Source organism: Pseudochaenichthys georgianus, chromosome 21, assembly GCF_902827115.2.
Source record: "Pseudochaenichthys georgianus chromosome 21, fPseGeo1.2, whole genome shotgun sequence".
Lineage (NCBI taxonomy): Eukaryota > Metazoa > Chordata > Actinopteri > Perciformes > Channichthyidae > Pseudochaenichthys > Pseudochaenichthys georgianus.
This window is the reverse complement of record NC_047523.1, coordinates 8,083,923-8,110,797: the sequence shown is the minus strand read 5'-3', so window position 1 is coordinate 8,110,797 and position 26,875 is coordinate 8,083,923. Positions and strand designations below refer to the sequence as shown.

At 41.3% G+C, this 26,875-nt stretch overlaps 1 protein-coding gene across 1 annotated transcript in view; it reads right to left on the bottom strand.

The window, feature by feature from the left end:
- Nucleotides 1-26,622, bottom strand: part of LOC117466882 (collagen alpha-2(V) chain-like) — a 60,529-nt gene extending 33,907 nt beyond the window's left edge. The window contains 18 exon segments of the mRNA XM_071207127.1: nucleotides 449-502; nucleotides 678-722; nucleotides 821-874; nucleotides 1,208-1,252; nucleotides 1,419-1,472; nucleotides 1,565-1,618; nucleotides 1,748-1,801; nucleotides 2,257-2,310; nucleotides 2,442-2,495; nucleotides 2,602-2,646; nucleotides 3,230-3,301; nucleotides 3,624-3,716; nucleotides 4,933-4,986; nucleotides 5,194-5,226; nucleotides 5,322-5,354; nucleotides 5,448-5,467; nucleotides 5,782-6,018; nucleotides 26,351-26,622. Coding sequence (XP_071063228.1) covers nucleotides 449-502; nucleotides 678-722; nucleotides 821-874; nucleotides 1,208-1,252; nucleotides 1,419-1,472; nucleotides 1,565-1,618; nucleotides 1,748-1,801; nucleotides 2,257-2,310; nucleotides 2,442-2,495; nucleotides 2,602-2,646; nucleotides 3,230-3,301; nucleotides 3,624-3,716; nucleotides 4,933-4,986; nucleotides 5,194-5,226; nucleotides 5,322-5,354; nucleotides 5,448-5,467; nucleotides 5,782-6,018; nucleotides 26,351-26,441 — 1,146 coding nt within the window. The 5' untranslated portion in view covers nucleotides 26,442-26,622.
- Nucleotides 26,623-26,875: the final 253 nt, after the last annotated feature.

Here is a 26,875-nt window from a genome sequence, read left to right as displayed (position 1 = left end):
TTCCATACTGAACATTTGGAAGTTTGAGGAAATACACACAAAATAATCAAAAAAAAAATGTTTTAATGCTACAGAAAATATCAATAAGAAGTGTAAAGACTGGATTATTATAAAACAGCCAATATGTTATTAATGAAACCATATGCTCTCAAACATTTGGAACTTGGAAAACAGCACAATTCATGTAAAAATGACGTATTACACTAAGTAATCACTTTGTGGAATAGCACTAAGAAAGAAATAATACAAATGTGTAAAAAAACATACATTGTGTTTTGGATTTTATTATGTATTTATCAATCTTTGTGTGTGTTTGAGTCGTACTGCTACTGTAATCCCGAGGCTGGTCGGAGAGGACTCCGTTTTTGAAAATGAAAGTAATAAACTAAACCTTTAATTAGAATTGAAAGTCACTAAACGGCTAATTGACATGTGTTTCTGTTCTTACCTTCATTCCTGGAGAGCCTGGATATCCAGATGACCCACTGAGACCCAGCGGACCCTGTCAAATAACAACAATGACTTCAGAACAAAAGGTTGCAATTGTAGAAACGGAAGAAATAGAATATGCAGAGTTTAAGCAGGTGGTCCCATCGCTCACTACTCAAGTATCTGAGCTAACTATAGAAGATGGTCTCTGAGGTGTACAGTACATCCGTGATGATGAAATGTCTTACCATTGGACCAGACTTTCCCAAGTTACCGAGTGATCCACGTTTACCCTACAACACAACATGGTATCAATATGACAGTTAAACACTTTGTATTGTAGCGCTGACGGTGACAGGCGATTCTGATGCAGAAGTCATTTCATCCTTACAGCGACACCGCTGGGTCCGGAGCGTCCTCTCTCACCAGGCATGCCGGCAGGACCCTGTCACACACAGGGAAGTACAGCTCATATGAATAATAATCATCATGAAGCTGTATTTCAATCACTTTGAAGGTTTCTCAGAACTTTGATGAACAAAGTGCTTTATTCAAGTCAGAGGTTCAAACATATAAGCGCAAAAGCAGCATGTCTACACGATGCATTCATGATTGGAAGGTACAGAGACATAAAAACATGTTCAAACAACAATATAACCCTGTCAGCTGTCCTCTAGCTGAGCTGTAGGTTAAAGGTAGATGGTTCAAAGGGTGATTTACAGAATAGAGGATTTAGACGGGCCGCACTCAAGATAATATAATAAGAAATATGACCTACCATGGGTCCAGGTCCTCCCATTTGACCAGGAGGCCCAGTAGAACCCTGTAAAACCACAAAAGAAGAACTTGTTGAGTAACAAGAGAGCACACTTCAGGCAAGGTGTTTAGCAGGTATTCGTGTAACTTTAGCAGCTGCAGTAATCATCTTTCCAACACATTGAACACACCGACAGACAGACTGGAAATAGTGTCACTTTATTCATTTATACCTTGGATCCAAGAGTTCCAGTTTCTCCTTTCTGTCCGATTATTCCACCGTGGCCCTGATGTCAACAAGAGAAGACAATCAGTAACCACATGCATGACATATCACCCCTTAGCAAGTAGCATGACGAGCAGCATGACAAGCTCTCACCTTGTTACCCTTCAGACCGGGAGGCCCTGGAGTACCTGGGAAGCCTCTGGATCCCTGAAACATGAGACATGTTCATCAGTTACATCTATGACAGTGGTAATACATATATGTGATTTGAATAAATACAGATGTAAAGCGTGCAGTGAAGACACGTTGGTATGCTGTGGAGGTCTAGGGGCTTACTGCTGATCCAGAGAATCCATGTTCTCCGCTGTTTCCTCCTTTTCCTGCTTCTCCCTGTGTGAGGAGGACGTGGCATCAACATGTTACAAACTGGTTGGCTGTGAAACATTTCGTGCTAACAATGAAATAGATGCCTCAGATGTCTCCCCTTGAGGTTTGTGCTAGAACACGGAGCCTGTAACGGCCCTGGGTTATTTAGGGTGTCACTGACATATACTTCTTATTTAGTCCACCGGACCGTGAAAGAAAAACAAAGAATTCTATGAAATGTATCAAAACGCATTTGGATTATAACACATTTGACAGTTTATAAATGTTATTTGTATACTATGCGTCTCCTCGTATCTTCAGTATCTTCTGCTTGACATTAAGAAGTCATTGATGGATTCAATGACCTTAACACATACTAACTGCAGATGAATTCACAGAATCTTAGTGACTGGAACAATACAGTGAAGGCTGGGTTATTGTACCATTGTGAAAGTGAAGATTTAGTAAATGAGACTTACATCTTCACCTGCTTTCCCTGGAGGGCCCTCAGGTCCCCTCTGCCCAGACGTACCCTGTAAAGGTCACACATTGTGAACATACAGCGAAAACTCATCCCTCTGAAATCCATCCCAGTCAAATGAAAATGTGTTCAAGCCAGCAAGTGGGCTACATACACCAATCGTACAACAGAATGATGTCATACCATGTGCCCTGGTTCCCCAACTTCTCCAGGAGGTCCTTGGGGTCCAGATTGACCCTTAGAAGATGATAAGAGTGACACATTTAAAATATAATAATATGCCTTCAAGTACTGTCTGTGTTAACTGCACATAAAGACAAGTGTGGAGATGTTGTGGACTTACAGCGTTTCCGTTTTGCCCTGAGGGGCCTCTTGTTCCAGCCTCTCCCTAAAACACACATGATGCAAAATGAAATGATGGACAGAATCACACCTAACACACGTAAACACATGATGACATGTGCCCTTTGGGAGTAGAGCAACAGCAGAAGGACAAAGATACATGATTTGTTTAAAAGGTGTGAGAAACTCAAAATCCCAGTGGTTTTATTGCAGGAAGCCATTTATGAAAGATCAACATCAGTGTGTGATTAAAATCGGGTACTCCAGTCTGAACAATAATCCTGTCATCAATATTTCTCTGGCTCACAACAAACGTGTAATATAAGGAGTTACAGACTGGGTCAGCTGTTTCATTCCACTTGGTGAACGTGTTCATGACACAGGGTGGGAGGAGTTAACTAAAGATGCATCAAGTTGTACTATTGGACATCGGGAAAGATCTAAGTAAACTTACTTCAAGTGAAATATTACATTTCAGATTATTATTATTTGGTAAAAGACTGAGAAATGTGGGAGAAACAATCTGAAGCTTGGCAGTTTAGAAAATCTAACCCTTTCCACACAGTGGTTTGCTAATTGTTTAGCACTTAGTTACTAGATGAGTTCATATCTAGCTAACATGCTCTTACCCTTGAGCCGCTCAACATGGCCTGAGGTCCGTTCTTCCCATCAAAGCCTCCGGCCATCTGAGATCCCAGGCCCTGCGGGGAGGGGGGGGGGGGGGGGGGGGCGGCACACTCTGGTTTAACATAACTCAAAATAATCTGGATACAAATGATACACAACCAAACATATAACGTACAGGTAGAAGCTGATTGTGCATGACTGTGGTCACGTGTGTTGCTGCTCTCTGTCTACACCCTAAACAGCCCCACAGAAGACTTGTGTGGGATTCAGCTGGTTATGCTTTACATAAGGATGGCTGTACAGCAACAGAGTGTGTGTTTCACCCCCTTGTCTTTTGTTCGCCTGTAAATACACGTGTGCATATGTGTGTTTGCGCCTCGTGAGAGTGTGACTCACTCCTTGGTGGGCTGGGGGTCCTGGGGGTCCGACCTCACCGGGCATACCTGGTATACCTGGCTCTCCATCATATCCTGAGGGGCCCCGCAGTCCCTATAGGGAAGAGAGAGAAAAAATAGCACTGAGTCAATGAATGAAAAAAAACATTGAATAACTAGTCAGTCGAACGTTGATCTATTGGCTGTGAAAATATGTATTTGTACTTGTGTTTTCAGTTTGAGTGCTATGTATTTCCTGTGAAATATTGAAATCAAGTTGAGTGAGTGAAGCTGAGATACTTTGTCCTGCTTGGAGCAGTCATTGCAGCTTGATGTGTGTATAGCAGTGTAGCGTGTACAGTAGGGACCGCTGGTTAATACATCTCCTCCCAACGCTGCCTCTGACTGCCCTGTGCCTCGTTCATCACCCTGCTACAGCGCGGCTGAGCAACGCACATTATACCTCAGCCTGGCACGTTAGGCTTTAATCTGACTGTTCGTCTCTTGCCCTTGAACCAAAAAAAGAATATACTGTATAAACTGCATTATATTTAACACTTTCTGATGACAATGCTATATTCAAGGGCGGAGATAGCATCCAATGAATTCTGTAGCCATCAAGATATACTCAAAAACATAAAAAACACAATTTAAAGAAACAATAAAAACTTGTAAGTCTATATAAATAATGAACCATCTGTTTAATTCGAGTTAACATATTCTAAAAAAATCAATTTTTCCATTAGCCACTACTTTATACATATTTGTTTTATTTAATTTAATGCATTAATTTTTATTTGTATAGATTTGCCTTACTGATTGGTATTATATAAGGCGTTGGTGTCAGCATTACTTCTTATACACTTTATATGTTTGATCGTTTTATTTCCTATGCTATTGCCTAGTTGCTCTCACTGCTGTTCTATTATGCAGTGGCGGTCGTCCTTGTTGTTATGCACTTTCATTTTTAGTTATTTTAGATTACTGTGCTTTTGAGAAATGTCCGGCACCATCATTTTCTGCAGGATTGGAAAAAGCGTTATATTATCATATCTTGTCTTTTTGAGTCTGAGACACTCGTAGTATTGCTGCAGATATGCAGGAACATACACATACATATGGACTGTGCAAACTGTAACCCATGCAATACTGCTAGGATTGATCATGTTGTGTTCTGCCATATATCCTTTGAAAACCTCATAATAAATATCATCATGATGTTGTTTCTGATCCTATTAAGAGAAGCGTAAGGGTTAAATAAAACCCATTTGATCACACTACTTTAACTTCATTGTGATGTTAACATTGTGTTTGTGTGCATGGAGACTTACAGGCCTTCCTTTGTTTCCACGAGCTCCTCTGTCTCCCGCTGAGCCCGGACCCCCCTGGAGTCATGACAAACAGAAAGAACCAATGAGTGTCTGACAGTGATGACATCACAACGACACCTGTCACCGGAAGTGCCTCAGATGAATGCCGTGTCGAAGGTGAGGTGATGCAGGAGGTTCCTCTAATGCCATCTAGTGTCAGTTCAGGTCGTTGAATGAAGAAGACATGATTCTATATTACATGATAACAAATAAGAGGCTCACCATAGGTCCAGGGCGGCCTCTGATACCAGTCACCTGCAGGACAACCATCAACGTTACAATCTGCATTCAGTCTGATTTAACTAAATAGTCATCCTTTTTAAAAGAGGTTCATATTTGGCAAAACTCACCAGTGGGACTTCCCCGGGTTCTCCCTTCGGACCCTGGATGAACAGAATAGACCAAATATGTTAAACTCTGTGATGGAACACATATATATAACAAGTGTTAGTCTAAATGAGGACACTGTGGCCTACCTTATAGACTCTTTCTTCACCTACAGAGAGGAAACACACAAATAGAGCACATGATTAATTGGACTGCATGTCAGGAAAAGGTACGGAAACCACCAATGAATCATCAAGTAGTGAAATGCAGAGTGAATCAGCTTTAAGTACATTCATATCTCATCATTGTGCAAGTCTGTCAAAGTAAATAAAGAAAAGCATCCTGTGCAAATGTGCTTAATAGTTTGAAACTGAGTCCTTCAATGAAGCTCAACAGATGTTGTTTCTAATCTGTGTTGATCATGTGTGTGTGATTGTTTACTCTGAATACATTATCAATACATGTGTATGCATTCTCCCTCACCCCCACCACCACCTCCGACGTTGCCCTGGCCCCCGTCGGTGGAGTCTCCGCTCTGACACACGGGGCAGCACTCTCCATCGGGGATCACCACCTTGTCGCAGTTACTCAGCTCATCACACTGGATCTCGTCGCAGAGGACCTGGCCGTTGTCACACACACACATCCGGCATGGCTCTGGCTTCCAGATGTCCCTGTTGCTGTACACCTGGCCGTCCGCCGTGCAGCTCAAATCATCTCCTGCATCAAGGGGGAGGACAGTTGGTTAATCAGGTGGACTGGGATTCTCTAAGCCTTTGTGTATACTAAAGGAAAAACACACGTTTTATTGTGAGAACTCTTTTTGAAAACTGGAGCCAGAGTCTTTATCTATCAAGCTCCTCTTCTGTGGAAGATAGTCTTCTTCTCGTTCTCTTCATCTGTATGCATATAATATTGGGCTTACACATAACATTTGATTGATTGCCCATGTCAAAAAAGTATGTCCAGTGAAGATACAAGATGACAAGGAATCAATCATTTATTTGTGAACCATTCAACCAAGCAAACAGAAACTAAACCGTGATCCATCAATCATCTATTCTCTCTTGTCCTCTGTATAGAGGCCTATCCCAGGGGTTAACACATTCACTGCCTTTGAGAGAACCTCAACACAAAAACAGAGGGGATCATCTTTCTACGAGACGACAGGACTAACCCCTGAGATTCATTTATTTAGGCGCGTTCACACCGCAGTACTTTTCCCACTTTAGTTCCGATATAGTTCTGAAATGTCGCGTTCACACCAAAAAGAGCCGGAACTAAAATGTGTTCATGAGAACCTTTTCACCCCTTTTCCGTCCCTGCTAGAGAGCAGGGACTTTCGTGGGAGAAAAAGGTTCCTGTGTCTGATTGGCTGGGCGGATTGCAAACCACGCCCCGTAAAACTCCCAAAAAGTTTTGTGAAGCCGCCATTTTATTATCCTTGCATTAGCATTATTAGCATTAGCCCAGCGCACACACGCAGAGAGACTAACTTGCTGCGCCCCGCCAACGGAGTCCCGCCAACGGAGTCCCGCCAACGGAGCCCCGCCCCCCCCCCTGAAATTCAAGGTGTTTAAAAAAGATGTACTTTTTTATTTTTTTTAAATATATATAGCATCAAATTGCAAATAATCTATAACTACTGTCACTTTTCACATTGAACATGTGCTCTTTTATTAAATAAACTAAACGCTTTCATTTTAAGTTGTGGGTTTAGTGTTTTTGACCCTAAGAAACACTGATGCATTAATCAATAACAATAATCCACAGCTCCTCTCTCTGCTACAGAGGATTTAAAACATATATATCCCAATGCCACAAAAATGCATCAGTGACGTTGAAATCTTGTCTCCAGAAAACAAAAAACTGAAACAAGCGCTATCAGTGACTGTGTGTTTGATGTGGCTCTTTGCAGTAACAGAGAAAAAATGTGGCTCTTAACCTCTGACTGGTTGGCCACCCCTGATGTAGAGGGATGTGTTGAACTGATCATGGCTTTAACCCTTTGTAATGTGACTCCAGCTGTTCCCGAGTTGACCAGCAGGGGGCAGCTCTGAGCCTCACTGTGCACTGCAGGTGAGCCAGGTGAATCTGCTGCAGGGAGAGGACGCTGCAGAGGAGCCCTGACTGCTCATAGAGGTTTCTGTTATTGTGGTTTTATGTCAAAACATCTACATTTCAACTTCACTCAGCCTCAATGTGCTTTCTGGATGGTTCCAAAAAAACATAAAGAAAAAAGTCAAAGAGCAGTAGGTACTAATGCAGGTGTGCTTATACTGAGGCTGTATGCCACGAGACAACATGTTTTAACACGGCGTAATCCCATATTTATATTTGAGTTAGACAAGCAAAGGAATGTACACACACTGCATAGGACAGATAAAGTACAGGAAGAGACTAATACAGATATACAACAAGGCTCAACTCACACACTCAAGTTAGCAAACTCGGACATAAACACACATCCATATCACACACACACACGGTTGTCATGTACATGATTTGGGGATGTTTTTTTAAACTTGTCCTGACAAGAGATCCTCTGAAATACCTCCAATTACAGGAAACACTAGGCTTGGACATTGTTCAATACAGCAGGAAGTCAATTCAATCTAATCCCACCAGTAGCCTATGGGTGGCTGTGATTTGGGTGATATCTCATGTGCAAAACATTATCAAACCAAGATCTTCATTCTGTGCATGTGGAGTTTCTTGTTGAGCTGTTACCAGTTTTATATATTCATTTCATTTCTTATGTCTCATTCACAACAGAATGTACGGATGTTTTAAGGCTAGAATTATGACGAAGAAGTAAAAGAATGTAAACACAAATTAAAATCCAGCCAGCCATAACGATTTAATCACTTCTAAGGGAACAGCTTAGGTTTGTCTTGTGAAGCCAAGAAACAAAACATCAGCGTAAATACAAAACAATCTTTCCAAAAAATGAAGATGAATTCCTCAAGCATCTCAGAAAAGTGTGTATCTTTTTTGAAATGCTTGAGTGCTTATGACAGGATTTGAATACTTGTTAACATGTCCTTATATTGTGTATACTAGCCTTACACGCTGCATTATATGTTGTTATATCATTAAGGTAAGGTTCCCGTCATTTCTGAGACAGCGTCACAGCAGCGATGTCTGGCCGCAGAGCTGGAGAGACATGTTTCCTGTTGGGTTTGAAACGTTTGAAACTCTGCATGTTGGGACAGTTTGAAATGTACTGGAAGAGAAGTGTGGTTTTTAGAGCGGTCTTAAACCCCCCACCACAAGCCTTGAGGAGGAGGATAGGGACGTTCACTCCCCCCCCCCCCCCCTCTCAGCTAATTCATTGCCGGTTCCATACTTTTCCACAGACGCCGTAAAAAAAACATTTGAACCGTGACAGCGGCGAAAAGGCATGCGGCCCTCAGAAGGCGACTGCTTGATCTGGATTTTTCCACGAGTCAGCTAAACGGGCAGACAGTTTCCTCCTCCGGTTTAAAACATGGAGTCTGGAGCTCTGCGACATGACTCATGTGTCTGCTCTGTGCCCGCTATTCACCACACAGCAGACAGATATCAAAGAACTCCGAAATAAGTGACGGCACACATCAAAGAGAGGAAGAAACTACAATTACAACTGTATGACTCCAACAACCAGTGAAACGCCATTACAAAGAACGTCTTTATTCCATTTTTAAATCATTCAATGGGTTTTGTCAAAAGGTGCTCCATTCTAAAATGAAATTAAAATGTTATATAAACAGCAGAAGTTACAGTAAGAATGTGAAATACTACAGGGACAAAATAAAAATTATAAAATAAATACATACATAAGCATACCTTTTTTTAAGGAAAATGTCAAAATCATATAACGTTTAAGTAAAATAGTGGTGGTAATAAGTACAACATGTGTGCAATATTCTCTTAATAAGAGTGTAAATTATAGCATGTTTTGTCAAGTCACAATGACCCTGACCTTTGACCTGTGTTGGGAGAAATTCCCTTCTGGTGTTCCTGAGATATTGCATTCACTAGCAGAGTACATATGTGAGGTCACAGTGACCTTGACCTCTGACCACCTAACTATAAACAGTGCATGCTTGAGTCAAGTGTCCAACCTGTTTGACACAGGTGCTACTGAGATGGAGAGTTTGCAACACCTGGATGAACGGATTGACCAGAATCTCTCCGGCTAACGTCGGCACGATAACCTGAAAAGCGCTCTCTTGCATTGCCACATGTGTAGACAGACGTAGACAGAAAAAAGGAGACACTTTATAGATTTCCCTTGGCTAATATGGAAACACTCATAACACACAGCGTTTGGGGAGAATCGTTTGCAGCCACAAGTGGGGGGGGGGGGGGGGGGTTAGAAAATGACCGTATGGAAAGAATGACTCACATAAAGCTGGAACTCTCATTTCCTTTAGGAAAAAGAAAAGAAAAAGTACGAGTTGTTCCAAGTGCAGCCCCCAAACTAATGGGCACAACTCGGTCTCATGTTCAGACGGACAGAGCCCACTGCATGGTACGTTTATGAAATCATGCTAATAGTTTCCGTGCTTGTTGTGAAGAGGCTCTTTGTTGCAGAAACTAGCTTGAATGCAGCCTGATTCCTGCTCCAGATGAGTTACAGCTGCTGAGGGCTGTGCAGCAGCTGCTCCTTCCTGGTGTCATGGCCAAACATAAATCTTCCCTCTGTGAAGGACCTTCAGCCCAAACTGTGATTGAGTCATAATTAAAAACATGTCAACACAGTGTTTGGCTTCAAAGGTCATCAACGCCCTGTGATTATCCCTCTCCATATGTCCTTTTCAACCACTGGCACAAGGATTTGAATACGTAAAAAAGAAACACGTGCATTCCATCGGTTTAATATTCTGAAGCATGGAGGATTTGCTGAATTGTGTTCACAGGGCTTGCAATCTGGAACACCGCTCTAGTTTGAACATGCTCGCTCTTCACCTTGGCTTCCACGCACAGAGCTGAGCGTCTGAGAGGGAGGGAGGGAGCTCGGAAAGTACACATGAATAAGTAGCTTGCTGATTACATGTCTCGGCTTTTCCATCAGCAGCCCCGTCTCCAATGGCTCTTCCATTAAAGAGGCTACCACAGCCCCCCCCCCCCGGCTTCTCTATCTATTTCTCCTCTATATTTCAGAGCAAAACTGTGTCGTCTGAATCTCAGTTACTAAACAAAATAAACCCTAAAAAATTACTTTTTTTACAGTTCAATGAATTAAGCTGTAGAGGGAGACCACCCTGTGTTCCCATTTAAACGGCTTCCTCCCAAATGTAGTTTTAAAGATGCGGTTGTTGCTTAAAAGTAACCAAACATTTTAACAATACAACTACTTGGTTATGTTAAGGCAAAACAAACGACCTGATTGGGTTAGGTAAAAGGTCATGCATGTTACAGCTCAACTAAGTGTGTTTTTGTTTCAGTTCTCAAAGCCTTTAAGACAACTTTATTGGTTTGATGACTTTCAGTAGTTCCATGTTACTGCCAAGTGCCCTCACACAAACACAATCATAAGGCATTCAGGAAAAGAAAAGTTCAGACTGAATTCCACGGCACATTGATCATGGTCCCACTGTCACACGCGGCTGCATGTGGACAATGTGATGCTTCGCCATGAGGCGAGGACAGGGAAGGAGCCTTGGCCACGGAAACAAAGAACTGGCATGAATAAACAACCTTCAACTGAAAATGGAAACATTGGAATAATTGGCAATGAAGAAAAGTTCTACCGATAAATGAAGACGGGCATTAAAAAAGAAATGTTTATGTACATTTGACAGTTTTTGTTCACGTCACTCTTTTTTGTGTTAATTTATGTTTTGTACTGACACTGGTTTTTGTCGAAAGTGTTCCGTCACTTGTTTCGCAAGGACGAACGAGGATAGCATGATTGACTGTGTTATTGTGCATTGAAATGACTGATCCTATACTGTACACCATAAGTACATTTTGAGCGGAAATCTAACCCACCTATTTTGAAAGATTTTATTATACTGAATATTAACTTTTTAGTCGACCTTATTTACATGCTAATGTGTATTACAAAGTTTCTTCATAAAATGTTACAAGTGAAAGTTTAAATATGATTGTAACGTGTCCGGCGTGGCTGATAGTGGCACATTAAAGTTCTAAATGATGATAACTTTTAATGCCTTTTTATCGTCAGTGAAGAAAAAATCAGAAAAATTGACGAAAACATTTTTTATCAATATGCACTTTCCTGTCATTGTGCCGTTTCAATGCACCACGTGTATAATGTACAGTATTTATCTGCAAATACTATACATTACACTACTGAGTCAGTCTTCATAGCCGGCAGCCATCAGCTCCACGATCAAACACGTTCAACTCAGACATCTGTTGGTGCTGCTTATAACACACAGACGTGTGCAAACAAAGCAGACAGTCCCATGCTACATGACAAAGAGTACTTCATCATTATTTAATCTCCACTCCTATACATATTAATAATGTCTTCATTCTTGAACAGTATGACACGAGGCTGGTGCAAGTAAAAGCAGATATGCAGTGGAGGAACATTCCAGTTGAGAGAGCGGAGCGGTAACATACACAAGAGGTCAGAGCACCCCGGTGTTTCACTTCAACTGAGCACACAGCCAGATGTGAAGCATAACTGTGGAGAGGAGACACTGGGACACAGAGGAAGACCATGAGGACTAGGGGTTCAGGCGAATGTATTTGAAGATCAAATGGCAGTGAAATATAATATCTGGAGATGTGGGTAGAGACAATAGATGTATCTCGAGTAACATCGTACAAGCATAATGGGGGATGTGCATGTCTCCTCCACATCACCATCCTCATGTTTCATCCCCTGAGGGTTCCTCACATCTACTACAACTTCTACTTTGTTCACAATCAATCTTGGAAGTAAAAGCCAGTGACCATTTAGGTTATACTGATTATTTCATCTCACTGGCAAAACGTGTCATACCCTCAATGTCACGATGTAGCTTGAAGTCAGGGTCAAGCATTGGAAGCCACATGTGTAGCCATCTTTATCATTTCAAGTTCACTTGCTTTGAAGCTATCTGTCTGTCCTAATAGAAGAGGTATCTGCTCACTTGGATCCAGTTTACCCTGAGCTCTCATCAGAGTAAACACGATGCAACACTGGACAGGCAGGCACACCTCAACGATACTAATCTAATCATTGGCAGTATGCAACCCTGCTGGGGAAAGACACAGCACTTGGGAAATGTAGTTTCTATGTACTACATGTTGTACTGTGCTGCTGATGAATAATACACATTTAAAATGCTAATCTTGGTCATCCACAGAGCTCACCGTCAACCGCTTTGATTTGAGCTCTTTTCCACCAAAGAAATAGGCCCTGCTGACTGCATGCTGTGCTCGTTACCCTGAGGAATGGTATGCATATGGGATACATTTCAGACATCTCATCACCTTAGTAAGAATTCTAAAATGATGTGCATGGCTAGACAATGAAGGGTAAATGAGTACATGTGTTTTTGTGATTGAGGTTGGCCAACAGTTTGAATAAATAAAAGGCATGCTCTGCTCTGCTCTCCGCACTGTCTGCAGCTCTCAACACATCTGGTCTCTGCCTCATGTGCAGAATGTCTCTTCCTCTCCTCTCTCTGGAGATGTGAGGACAGCATCTCAACCACAGGCCGCTACATTAACACAACATGTGGCTATCTGTTTCCCCTCCGAGCGCTGAATACCGCAGTAACATCTTCATGAACAACAAGTGTTGCAGTGGCGGAGGAAGTGTTCAGTACCTTAAGTCATTTGTTACGCAATTTAAGTACTCATACCACACTGCAAATACTACAAGTCAAAGTCCTGCTTGGCACACGTAAAAGTACCTACGGATATAATCAAATGTAATCACATTACAACCTGTGAATCTTGAATCTGGCATATACAAAAAGCACTGCTGACATTTTTCAACTACCTTTGTATAACTTCAAGTATTCAAATGAAAGATACTCAATGCAGGAAGAAGTACCTCAGATGATGAAATGTACTGAGGAACATCCGCCATTGCCTTGAAGGTAGCAGTTCAGCATATGGTCGCAGCTGAACATGGAACAGAGACTTTTCTAACTATCTTAATGCAGATGATGGGATAAACATGTCCGCCTGTTCTTCGGGTTGGGAAGGAGTCGCTTCATGAAGCGTATTATTTAAATGGAGGGGGGGGGGGGGCCCGAGGCAGCAGAGATTTATTGCCTCCTCATTTTGTCTAAACTCAGAGCTGCAGCATTTTCAGGATGCTGCTTCCACTCCTCAAACCAAATGGCCGCCGGAGGCTCCGTTTTAAATCCCACTCTTTCTTTTTCGCATTAGCCTGCACTTTCTCATATCCGCGTCAAGCTCTCAAATCTCCTGTTCCTCCCTCTTATCCCTATCAAAGCACGCAGGCTGCTTTCTGGACTCTTCCTCCACACTCCTCTGTTTTTCCCTTTAAGTCTCTGTTCTTTTTCTCTTCTTTCCGTGTTATTCTAACGGCTCAGAGAAGTGATGCAACAGCCAGGCTGCGACAGGCCGAAGACATTTAAAAAAATATGTATACTTTGAACAGAATTGCATGGTCTGAGGTCACAGGCTTGACGTTACTGTGATTTTAGCTGGTGCTTTCTTGAGAATGTCTGCAACATATTATGACCAGCTCCTCTTAAGCAGCCTTTAAACAAAGCCAAATGTATTCTCACACACACACACACACACACACACACACACACACACACACACACACACACACACACACACACACACACACACACACACACACACACACACACACACACACACACACACACACACACACACACACACACACACACACACACACACACACTTAAAGTAAGACAACATTTTTTTTTTTTTTTTGAGGTTTTACTTTTCCTGAACCTGAAAAAGAGCAGAATAGATCCCCTTTAATTATCTTCCACACTTTGTAAAATAAATTAAACATGACAGTAATGACTTTCTCCATGAATGTTGTAATTGATTTCTACTTGACTTTATTTATCAGCGGCTTAAATGTATGGCAGAAGCAGTACGGGGGCGTGAATGCAGGGCTTGACAAGCCAAAATGCAGAAAGGTGCATAATGACCCATCACTGCTGGAAGATGTTCTTTTAGAGGTCATGTGACGCATCTGTATTTAAAGTAATGCCATTTTGCAATTGGCTGAAACTCAATCACAGTGCAGATGTTATGGAGAGGTTTCTAGAGGCACAGTGTGACTCTGTAAAGAAAACCTTTTCTGAGCAGATGTTTTCCCAAAGATTCCTCAAAACATTAGGAGATAAGCTTGAGTTGGCGTAAGCCCAGCATCAACCCTGAAATGGAACCATGACGTAACTCCAGGTGAACTAAAGCTCTTATTACGCTCTTATCTACATGGATTATTATTATTCAAACAGAAATTAGGGAATGTTCATTGTAACTAAAACACAGAGGGATAACCGTTTGGGCAGTGGTAGTATCAGGAAGGACACCGTGTCCCATATCCATCCCAATTCCTTATTTCTCACAGGGGTAATATATGTCTGTTTCCTGTTCCTGCCGCTCTGAACAGTCGATGTCGTGACGTCAAACTGCAGCCTTCTGCAGTGTGTTATTAACGGAGCTAAATGAGTACACAACACCTCTGATTTTAATCTAGCCCAATTTGAACCAAATGGAAAGCTCAGATTTGGACTTGAAATGCTGAGTTCCTTAAACTGGTCACTAAATGGACAGGAAAGTAATCTGCACCTAGTTTATAAATAGCTAAGTGAAGCATACATTTAATAATTTCCTGTTTTGTATCAACTGTGATAGCTACAGTCTGCGGAGTGTTTCTCAACATGGAGGGTTAATAGCTTCCTCTCCTCAGGCTCACACCACATGGGACTGCTGTTAATACACTGATCCTTATTCTGGGATAAACACATGAGCTCTGCTGTTGGTAGACACTGGTCAGACAAGTGAGCGCAGAGCACACCTGAGAGGGGCTTGACACTGTGAGCCCCTTTCTGTGGTGACATCACTCGTGCTGGTGCCCAGAGGACACAAAGTATTCATCACACTTTCTCTGTATTGCTAAATGGAGCCCCTTGAAGTGTAGAGGCAGACAGAGAGGGGTGAGGTCAGAGGAGAACTGATGTGATGCATCTGGTCAAGCAGTGTCCAAGTATATGACTTTGGAACAAGTTATACCTGTGCCCAACAAATGTGGGGATGTTGTAAAAGTCACGAGAGATAGATTGTTCATATGTTGAACAAATGGAAAGAATCCTTATCAAAGATCTTAGTTTCAAAAAAGATGCAGTGCGGACTGCGGAGGCATTATGGCTCTAAAAGGAGGAAGAGTTGCATCAGCCAAAAGTCAAGCAAAGCCATCTGGTGATGATAGCAGCATATCGAGCACAATGCATTCTGGTTGTTGTAGTTTTTTTTAATCATTTGAGTTAATGGAATAACATTCTTCCCTATCAATAAGAGCACATTCCTAAAATATTTATGTATATCTGCTGAAAATAAATTGGTCTCCCTTATTTTTCACACACACACACACACACACACACACACACACACACACACACACACACACACACACACACACACACACACACACACACACACACACACACACACACACACACACACACACACACACACACACACACACACACACACACGGATCTGTATTTCCCTAATGACAGCAGGGAAGAACGCCAACTGCATCAACTAATGGAGCACTCTTTGACCCGCATCTTGGGACTCGATTTGCAACGCCATCAGTGGCAAGCGGAGGAGTATTTATTGGGCGATGTGCTGCAGTTTGTTTACTGGAACTCCGCCCCTCCATCAGTCACAGCTGCATACTTTATTCAACATGTCATCAGCAGCTGGCTGAGTCCTAAACATGTCCACCAAAAGGCAGACTCCAAAAAGGCTCTAAAGGAGTAAAGACAAAAAGCCTGCTGATCGAATGGATATAAACTATATATATATTATATATATATATATATATATCCCTCAACTATCTATACCATGTTATTCATTAAGTGGGTACTCTACACGGAAGAGGCAGGCATTTGCACTAAAAAATCAAACACTAATCGGAAAAAAACAATGTTTTAATCTCAAGTGTTCTCTCATTTGACTGTGAATCAAATGGTTGCTAGGGACAACAACCAGAGCAGAAACAGATGGAACTTCCTGTGCTGGAGGCGAGCAGAGTACTGCGAGGTGCAGGGGTAGAGGCTGAGTCGACAGGGAAGTATTTACCCTTAAATGACGTGTCCCAAACAATCCTCTGGGCTTCCCTCATCGCTGCGTCTCCCACCCCCATCACATTCTCACCACTGTTTTTTCCCCCTCCTCTCTTCCCCGACTTTTTTTCTCTCTCTCTCTTTCTCTCTCTCCTCCTTTCTCTTCCATCTCTTTGTTCTCTCCCCTCTGGCTGCAGCCCTCTCGTAATAGATGTTAAATGATGATAACATGACGTTTCCTCCTCTGTTCGTATCCCATGTTTAAAGCTGAAGCCCCTAGATAGCAGGCCACCTCAGTGAAAGGCTTAGAGACAAGACAGGGAAAGAGATGAAATAGGAATCAAGATGCAAAGTCTGTACTCAGAGCGTCAATTAAGCCCAGGTAAATAAAGCCTGGCACGGTGCACATCACCAACGTGAGGCGTGTGTGGGTGTGGAACTGGCTGATTAAGTAAGGAGAGAGTAAAGTATAGAGTAATTACACGGTTGTTGTGCAGGATACTGTGTCTTAAGAAAACCCATGTGGCTTTCATTCTCTAGTAGTGTGTTTAGAAAAGTACAAAGTGCTAGGGTTTGATTTCATTCATGTGGGTTTTATTTTAAAGATAGGGGACTGTAAATGACTATGCCAGAATTTGAAATGGTTATTCTTCCTTTGGAAATGTTTCTAACTTTCCACAATGTACTGTAAACAGTTCAACGTTAGGGCAGTAAAGTCACTTGATTCATGAAAACGATGTGTTCTACACAATTAAGTTTACAAACAACTAAATTGCAATTTCAATTATGCTTCTAGTTAAATGTATTTTCCCCAAGAATGCGTGTGGTTAAGGCTGTACACTGAAACACAACGGCACCAAACTTGGTAGCTCTAAGCAGCACAACCTTTTGGTTGGTTTAGAAAAATATATCGTGATTTTGCCAAAAATAACTTTGGTTGTGACATTTTTAAGTAACATGGCGAACCAAAGGCGGTCACTTGTGGGAAAGTCCACCCTCTATTTACGGATTTCTTTTCTAGCTTAGAATTTGAATACAAACTAATGATAACTAAATCACCACATACATGTAGCTTTGCACTGTCTCCTCTGCAGCAGGGCTTTGCTCCTTTGGTGAAATCATAGGTTCAATGGCTGCCATGAGTCATCGGCTACAAGCAGACATTTCCATGGGTCTGGCTCTGTGTGAGAGGTGTTTGTTCGGGAACACTCACTGGACATGGCGGCCAGTAAAGTTAAGGGCAGCACAGACTCACATTGTGTTAAAATATGCACCATCTAAACTGGACATCTTTTGAGACCGCCTGGAATCGGAACGAACAATGCCAATGATTTGCAAACCAGGCAATATAATAAAAAAAAGTCTTCCAAATAGCAAAAGAAACCCTTCTTCAGCACTTCTGATTCACTTTGTGCTTCCAGATGTGACGCTGTTCTCACTTAAAACAATCTGAGTTTAATAGTAGAAGACATTTTTGAGAAACACCATCCCTTCTGTTGAGTTCTGTCAGTGTTGTGTGGAAAGAAGACTCCAGAGCTGTGTGTGTTGGAAGCAACTCTTCTCAAAAGCTGATGCCTTTTACTTATGATGAACATGGAGATCATCTCTGTTGGAGGAGCAATGGAAGATCATTTTTTGTAATGATTCTTTTTTTCATGGATCCTCTTGGTTTACGACTGTATTCTATTGATCTGGTGGATAATATAAAGTACACAAGACAAGTCCTGACACTGAACAGGGGAAGCCAATGATGTGGTGCAACTCAGTCAAGGCATGTATCATGCACACAATCAACATCAAGTAAACCAACGTATCCTCATACAACACGATATCCTTCAATGCTTCCATCCTCACTGACCTCTCTATGCAGACTCGTTTGCTCTGTATGCCTCATAACCTCTCCTCTATGCATTTCTTGAGTGACTTGGTAATTTTTCAATAATTTATTTTGCGAAGTTACCTATTTCCAAGAAACGTATTAGCCAAAAGCCTATCTGTGGTAAACTCAAGATGCAGGTGTTCTTTATGGAGAGACGATTAAATCAACTTATCCCATGAGTGTTAGTCGACTAAGAATTTCTTAAGTCTAAGACAGCCCTAACATTGATTACGTGGGTTGTTCCACATTGCATCACTTTCTGTAGAGATGCATAGAAACTGTGTTTGAGAAGAGTCTGAGTATAATAAATCCACAATTGTTCAGTTTAAAGCAATGCAGAGCCTGCTGTTTGTGTTGCCTCCTGCTTAAAATCACATAGGTACTGTAGTTCTTAACTAAAAACTAATCACCTATACAGTCTAATCTTATTTATTTATATCTAATTATTTGCAGTAGTGACACTTCATCGGCTTGGGCTCCACTAAAGAAGGACCACCTGCATACAGAACTGGCCCTGAGCCATTTGACCACACTTATATGAGGCGTTCACCATCGGGTCAATCAGCTGTCCAACACGTTGTTAGGAGCCTAAACATAACTCAGGCCACATTGCTAACCCTTGTCACCCATGTAGCTCCACTCGTTCACCCACTGCAGATGTAATATACACAACCTAGCTACAATTTAGAATTTAGGTCAGACCACAACCTGCAATTATGGCTGACAGACACCATGTTGCGGCGTACAAGCAAGTGATGCTTGAGAGTCGGACTTGTTTGTCGTTTTGAAGAATGTATGACAAGAAGGCTACATCTTGGGTGTTTCTTGTTATTAAAATGCCATTATTTCTAAAGCAAACACTATAGATTACAGTATCTCTAAAGCTTAGCTTTGTCATGACAGGAAATGTTTGCATGCTTTTGTATGCTTATTACTGACCATGACACTCTTCTTTGCTGCGAAAATCACTCAACAGAAACTATAATCTAATTTTGCAGAATCATTAGCTGGCCCAAAGCACTTGGCCACAGAGAGAGGGAGTCCAGATGGGACCCAACATCTCATGAAATTGGAAGATTTTAAGCAATTACAGCAGCCTTTGAAAAAGTCACCAGGGGAGAGAGAGACATGTTCAGAGGGAGTGCTATAGTACACTAAGGCCTTCCAACCTGCAGAGGTTAAGCTCCAAAGGGCAAGAGTCCTCCTGACCTCCTGAAAAAAATACAAGCAGCTGTATCAACACTCACTGTACAGGAGAACTGTTCTTTTCAAAAGGCATGGCGGTCATGTTTCTTTTTCCTGACATTTCAGGATTGATATTATTACTTTTTAATTGTTGAAAGAGAGATAATGTGAGCCTAAAAAGTTTGACACAAATGAGTACAAATATTTGTAAATGGAGGACATTGAAGTAGCAGCATCTAAGAAATCCTGGGTCCTGCATTTCCCATGATGCAAGAGGATAGCCAGTTTTCAGGCCCTATTATATGCATACTTTTTTTGAAACCTCTCAATTCAAAGTTGTTTTTAAAAATAAAAGAATGAAAAGCCCAATCTGACATTATATTGATGTCATCATCATAAATCTGTAGTTGGCGCCTGGCTTGGAATTTTGTCATTTTAGGGGCAAGGCCATTTGGTGTCACACATTTTTTTAGGGCACGCATTGAGGGAAACATTTGGATTTGGAGCTTACAAAATGAATAACTTCACTTTCTGATAAGTAAAACACACGAATGACATGGAAAACAAATCACTTTTTTAATATCAATAATGTCGAACATTATATATATATAGGCCTATGCCTCCTTAGGATTACCGTATATAAAATGAAATACTCTACTTTGAATAATTAGTGTTTGCTATGTTTTCTATCTACTACTTCTCCCATTCACAAATCAGAAATGAAATCGGCCTTCAAGGGTCAAACTCTACACATAATCATTCAGGAGTGCACAGTGAAGCTCAAACATTGAACTGTATGAACAAGAAATACTTTGAAATGCAAAAGTCTGTGTATGTGTGTGTGTGTGTGTACGAGAGTCTCTTTAATCAATTTGTTCAACTCGAGCGTCAAATCCGCGTGACGCGTTCTCACAGTTGCCAATCAATCAGCAGTGAGCTTCTCAGCCACTGACGTTGAATCAGAAAACCAAAACATCAGCCATTAGCTGTTAGCACACAGAGCTTACAGCTCCTCATATCTGTTCAGAAACTGGACAAAAGTTAAACATGTACAAACCACAGACTGTCTTTGTCAGGGTGAATACTCTCACTGCTTTATTTATGTCTGTATAGGCCGTTGTTGTGAGTTTGGACGGAGCAGCTACAGGTTAGTTTAGCCCGATTGATCCGATCTCCATTCAGAAAACACGCATTTTAAAAAGGTTTTTCGCCTGCCGTCTTGTCATTAATTCATGTTTTTTACTAACCGGTATCAGTATTTAGTTACTTCTGCAGGCCTATTACAATAAATCACGGTAAAATATGTTAAGGTTGTTGCAGTATTTATTTATGGGTATAAGCCTCGCCCCCTCTCGGGTCAACACAGCTGACAGCCGTGGTGAAACTCGTGATAGAGTGGCGAAGTCCCTCCCCTTCCGGAGGACCTCCATGGGACCTTATTTCGGAAAAATTATGTATTGAAATCAATGGAGAGAGAAAGATTATCTTTCGATCCCGTTTGAATTGTGCCACAAATTGCACATAGCCTATGATGTTTGTCAATTCAAAAGATAATTTTGCAAGTAAATAAAAAATGTGTCGCAAAACTGTGAAGTAACACATTTTTTTGTGTGAAACGCTCAATTAACTACATCTCTGCTCTCGCACAACAACACACGTCACCAAGATGGCCGTCACTACTGTCCAAAAAAGGGATTGACTACCCTCACTATCACCACAATGAAACACGTCCAGAAGAATGTCATGCAAAGCTGCCTGCCGGCCTTCCTTTGATTCTCTCTGAACTGCCTGATATTTTTAATGTTTAATGTCAACCATTTGTGCAGATAGCATGAAGTAGAAAAGATTGCCGATGCTAATGTAGCGTTAGCGTTAGCATTTCTCCCCCGGGCTTAAAGGGTGTATTATAGAATGATCACACCGGTGTGACAGTACTCTTCAAAGGGTTCACGAAATATGACTACTACTCTTACTGTTTAACATTTTGGGTTACTTAATGTTACTTAATGTTAAGGCTAATAAAAATGACAAGGCTAAGGCTGTAATGCTAACTAACGTGCTACTAGCTAGGTAGCTAACTTGATCCAGCCACTCCTGGTCCTTTCATCAGACGGGAAGTGAAAGAACGAGCAAGACCCATTGCTGGTATGATAACAACCTGGTACTAAGCACACAGGCATCTTGTTAAAGTTATCTCATCTTAGCTAACTCTTATTTAGTGGAGGAAAATAAATAAAGTTATAAAGTTAGACATCAGTTATGACATCACTTACGTGACTCTGGGATTTGTAGTCTTTCTAGTTGCGTATTTTTCATAGTCTTATATTTCAACAGTTTTACGACAAACTGTGAGTTTTTTGACATGGAAATGATTTTTTAAGATTGACAAACATCATATGTGTAATTCATGGCACAATTCAAACGGGATCGAAAGATAAGTTTTCTCTCTCCATTGACTTCAATACATAATTTTTTCCGAAATAAGGTCCCATGGACCGGAAGTAGATGGGTGTGACTTCACCACTATTAGAGCAATGCATAATGCAGTCAGAGTCCAGACCACTACTCTGACGCTTTCAAAGCAACTTCGAGATTTTAACAGTGTGAGGGGCACAAAGGCCATGGTGGCCGTAGGACATACAATTATTTGTGGGGCATAACGGCCAGACCGAGGGGCAACGACAGACATGGCCGTCATGGCCGCCGTGAAATTCCTACCCTGGTTGGCGCCTTTATTTATAACGTTTTTCAAATATTAATTGACTGTAAACAGCACGGATGTTAACATTGAATTTGTTTTATTTAGGTTATGTCACAAACAAATGAAGGGGCCAATCTCTTCCATGTAACTAGTATGAGAAGCAGTTTTGGCACATTCTTAATTAGAATGAAATAAAGAGAATTATAGCGCTCGGGAAGCGCTTCCCTTCTGTGTTTACATAGTGTCCTGTCATCCTCCCACAGGACAGGCTGAGAGGATGACAGGGCAGAGGAAACTAAGTGGCAATAAAGGACCAGGAAGTCTGTCAGAGGAGAGCTATAATTGCAAGGCTTTCGAACAAATAGTTACTTTAACTTGAACCTGCGGAGGAGTAATGTTCCGGGAGAAAACTGTTTAGGCAAACCATCAGCCAGTAGTATACAAACTTACGTCAATGTAAAGAAATATAGACACTGTATATCTTGCATCCAGTTATCGTTCTCCATTTCCAACTATATCTTAAGGCTAAGCCGTTTTTTTTAAACGATATTCCAAATATTGCCAAAGCAACTATTTTCACATCTGGAAGTCATCCCCCCACCCCAAGCCTCCATTTGCAGTCTGCAATAATTTGGTTTATAAGCAGTTCCCATGGAGCAGTCCTCCAGGCACAATCTTTATTGAAAATCAATCAACTCCTTCGTCTGTGCCACCAAGACACCCCAGCGTTCGCCACCAGATGCTATATATATATCAGACCACTGTAAAAACGTTATCTTCTTAGCGTGTAACTCAACAGAATGTACAATTCGGTGAGCCCGTCCCCCTTAAACTCTGGGAGAAAAGAGGCGTGTAATCAAGTCATGCCACAAAAATGCGGCATGTGTTTCTAATCAGGGCCGTCTGTGGACCTGGTTGAATTCACATGTTTGGACGTTTCAGCTTTGGTAGAAAACAGCCCATTTGTTGCGATGTCAGTGATGTGGCAACAACTGGAACCAATTTGAAAGACAGTGACCTCATGAAGGTTTTGTTGATTTTGATTAGCAGATTTTTGCTTTCTGCGTGAATATCCAAAATCAAGATGAATGTTAGTAATTAAGTAATTCACTGGTGTAACCAAGACTAAGTCTTACATACATACACACACACACTTACACACTTAGACACAATGTTCCCAGGGTAAAACTGTGTGCTGGCTTCCTGTTTTTATTTTTTTATTATTGGACCGAGAGATCTATTGCAGTTTTATTTTCCTTTTTCCATGTTCACATCGGTAAACTTTTCTCCAAAGGATTTCAATATGCCAGCTTCTCCAGTTACAGGTCATAGGTTTTCAATGAAGGATGCACATTATTTTCCTGGTAATCTGTACTGGCGTCACCATTTCCAACTGCTTGAAGCCTAAAGTCTGCTCCTTGATCTCACTTGCCAACTTATGTCCTTTTGCATGCAGACTTTCCGCACATGTGCAGCCCACCATATGACTTTCATTTTGAGCTGCATAACTGCATTGATTAAAAAAGAAAATCAACATTTGTTTTAAAGATGTTTTCAGTCTTCAAAAGAACCATACTTGACTTAATACATTCTACAAAAGTCCTATTAATCAGATGTCTTTACAATAACCTTGTGGTCCTCAACATGGACTTTTGCTGAGTTCATTAAAAAGATTATTTAATGTGTTAATAGTTTACTGAAGCAATGAGACTGCTTGCAATTACTTAGTTTCGTCAACATTTAACCATACTCAATTTAAAGTTTCAACTTTCCACATAAAAGTCCAAATTAAATGGAGGAACACTGGTATTTGTAGCCATTGGCGTTCACAATATCCCAGTGGTACTCTATTTTCAGCATTGTTTCGAAGGTGTACAATTGAGTGTGTCATATGATGTTCTCGTTGCCTCTCATTGGTGGTTAGCTTAGCATTAGCATTCCTCCGAGATTAAGTTTAAAGTTTTTGACACGTGGTTTAAAACCCAATTTAGGGTTAAGGCAAAGATCAGTGTGGTTATATAACTGAGGTTATAAACTAAGCTTAAAATAAGTCAATGTTTTCTTTTAGATTCTGGACACCAAACAGCAAAGGTACTGTGTTTGTTTGACCTATCCATCCAGTCCAACCTTCTCGCTATGGGAACTTCCATTGACTTAGATTACATATTTTATGTCAAGACTATAGGTAATCAAGGAGAAAATAAATGTCCCTTTATGATGTAATTTATTTTGATGGGAAAGTATAAAAACATTGAATATAACACTAACTAGTCATTTTGTGAAAAAAATATCTCACACACACACACACACACACACACACACACACACACACACACACACACACACACACACACACACACACACACACACACACACACACACACACACACACACACACACACACACACACACACACACACACACACACACACACAGTCTCAAACTGCTAGTGAACCACATTTTCCCTTCGTCTACAAAACCATGAACTTTCCACTGTTTTAATTTGGTCAGAGGCAATCGCCTCACCCACCACTGTTCCATGGAAAGAAGTATGCAAGATCAACACAGAGAGACACAGGCATATGGAAAACAGCTTAAAACAAAGCCTATAAGAACTTTGAACTAAATAGGACAAACAGATTATTTTCCTGATCACGACAGAGCAGCCTAGAACAGCTATTCTTTCACAGTCGCAATTGTAGTGTTACCCTGTTTGTTAAGTCCAGCATTAGCAGAGTTAAAATATATGTTGGAACAAAAGAGAAAGACAGGGACAGAAATATTTTTTTCTAGTCCATAAAAGTGTGCATCCAGTATGAGAGGTGTGTTGGGCCCTTTGCTGCATTCACCACAGGGTGGTGCTCTATCTGATGCCACACTATCACACAGCTGTCTCTGCTTAATGTGAATTTATGGAGTAAAGCCAACTTATTTGAGTTGATGATATAATGTCAAAGAAAACTTAAATTATCCAGAGGTTCATAGGTTTTAAAACAATAAACAGTACTGTCTGTGTGGCACTGCTTAACTCAACTCTTCATCAGGGGCCAATCAAATTGACTTTCCAGTGATCAGTGTGGCCCATGACATCATATGTAGAACCAACACAGTCCCTGTGACGACATACCAGATCAAACACTCAGTTGGGGGGAAAGGGGGAAGCACAGTTCAAGTAAAACAAGAACACTCAGGTGTTCTAGCTCTGTGTTGCCAGCTGAAGACCTCAGCAGCACAGAGGGAGTCAGAGGCTCCAACAGCATCTCTCCTCCAATGTCTCCTCACATCTGGCCTGAATTAACATGCACGCTGTGTTCCCTCAGAGGCGCGAAAGCGCTGGTGCTAAAATACTTTCTGCAGATGTACAATGTAAGTCCGAAGGGGAAGAAAATGGCTGTGGTAACACTTAATGAATGTTCCAAAGTGGTGAAGTAGTCCAAGAGTAATGCAAAACCGCAAAGGTGCTCATTTCCCCTCCACTGCACATTTTCAGTGCCTGAGGGTGACATCACTTGCAATCACTGACAGATGTCCACAGGACTGTTCCCTGACATAAAGGGCTTGCTCCTCTATTGCAGATAATCCACATAAGAGCTACCATTATCTCTTTTAAATCTTCACTAAGCTAGCCTTTAATAACTAGGTAGGTTTTGTCTCAATCATCTCTACCAGAGATCTTACCCACATGTTCCGTGCAGTAACTACATTTTCAGCTGTTGTCCTGTAAAACCACAATGTGTAACAAGGCAGTAGTGAACATCAAGTTGCCATGTGAGGAGAAGTGACTTTAGCAAAAAGATCCAATGCTTGGTGAAGGAAGTTAACAATATGTAATAAAAGGTCTTATCAAGAATGAGTTCTCCTTTAATCAAGAGCAAACAGGCAAACACAATGACATTGAACTACTTAACTGCTCACTAGTCCGAGACAATGTCCTGTCCATTCAAAGGGCAACCATCAGCCACCATCACACATTATATTCAACACAATTGGGTGTTAAAATAAACAGCAGTTGAGTTCACTTACCACTAGTTGCGTCTTGACATGTAACAATCAAAACCTGAGCGACGGAGACCACCAGAAAAAGGAAACTCCTTAAATTCACAAAATTCATCATGTTTATAAAAAAGACATGAGCCTTTCTTGGGCGTAAAGCAAGAGGAAAAAGGATGAAAAGGTAAAAAAAAAATGTCAGGTTATCACTGCACCACCATGAATTCAAGAGTAGCTCTCCTTGTAAGCAGCAAGCAGCCCCAGCCCCGACTGCGTGAGTGCTTTTTTGTGTAGTTACAGCTTTAAATGAGAAGAATGCTGGCCAGCCTAATTTTCCTCCCCCTTTTGTCAGCCCTCTCCCATAACCATCCTCTCACAGGCTTTTGTGGCTGTGGGAGAACTACACCCATGTTCACAAGTTCTCATACTTTCCTGCGTTTCTTTCTGTCTAGTTATCTCACAATGTATTAGTATTCAAAAACAAAAACAGTAAAAGATGCAAGGGAGCAGATAAGGAACAAAGACATCGGCTTGTCTTGAGGTGTCACTGATTTTTTG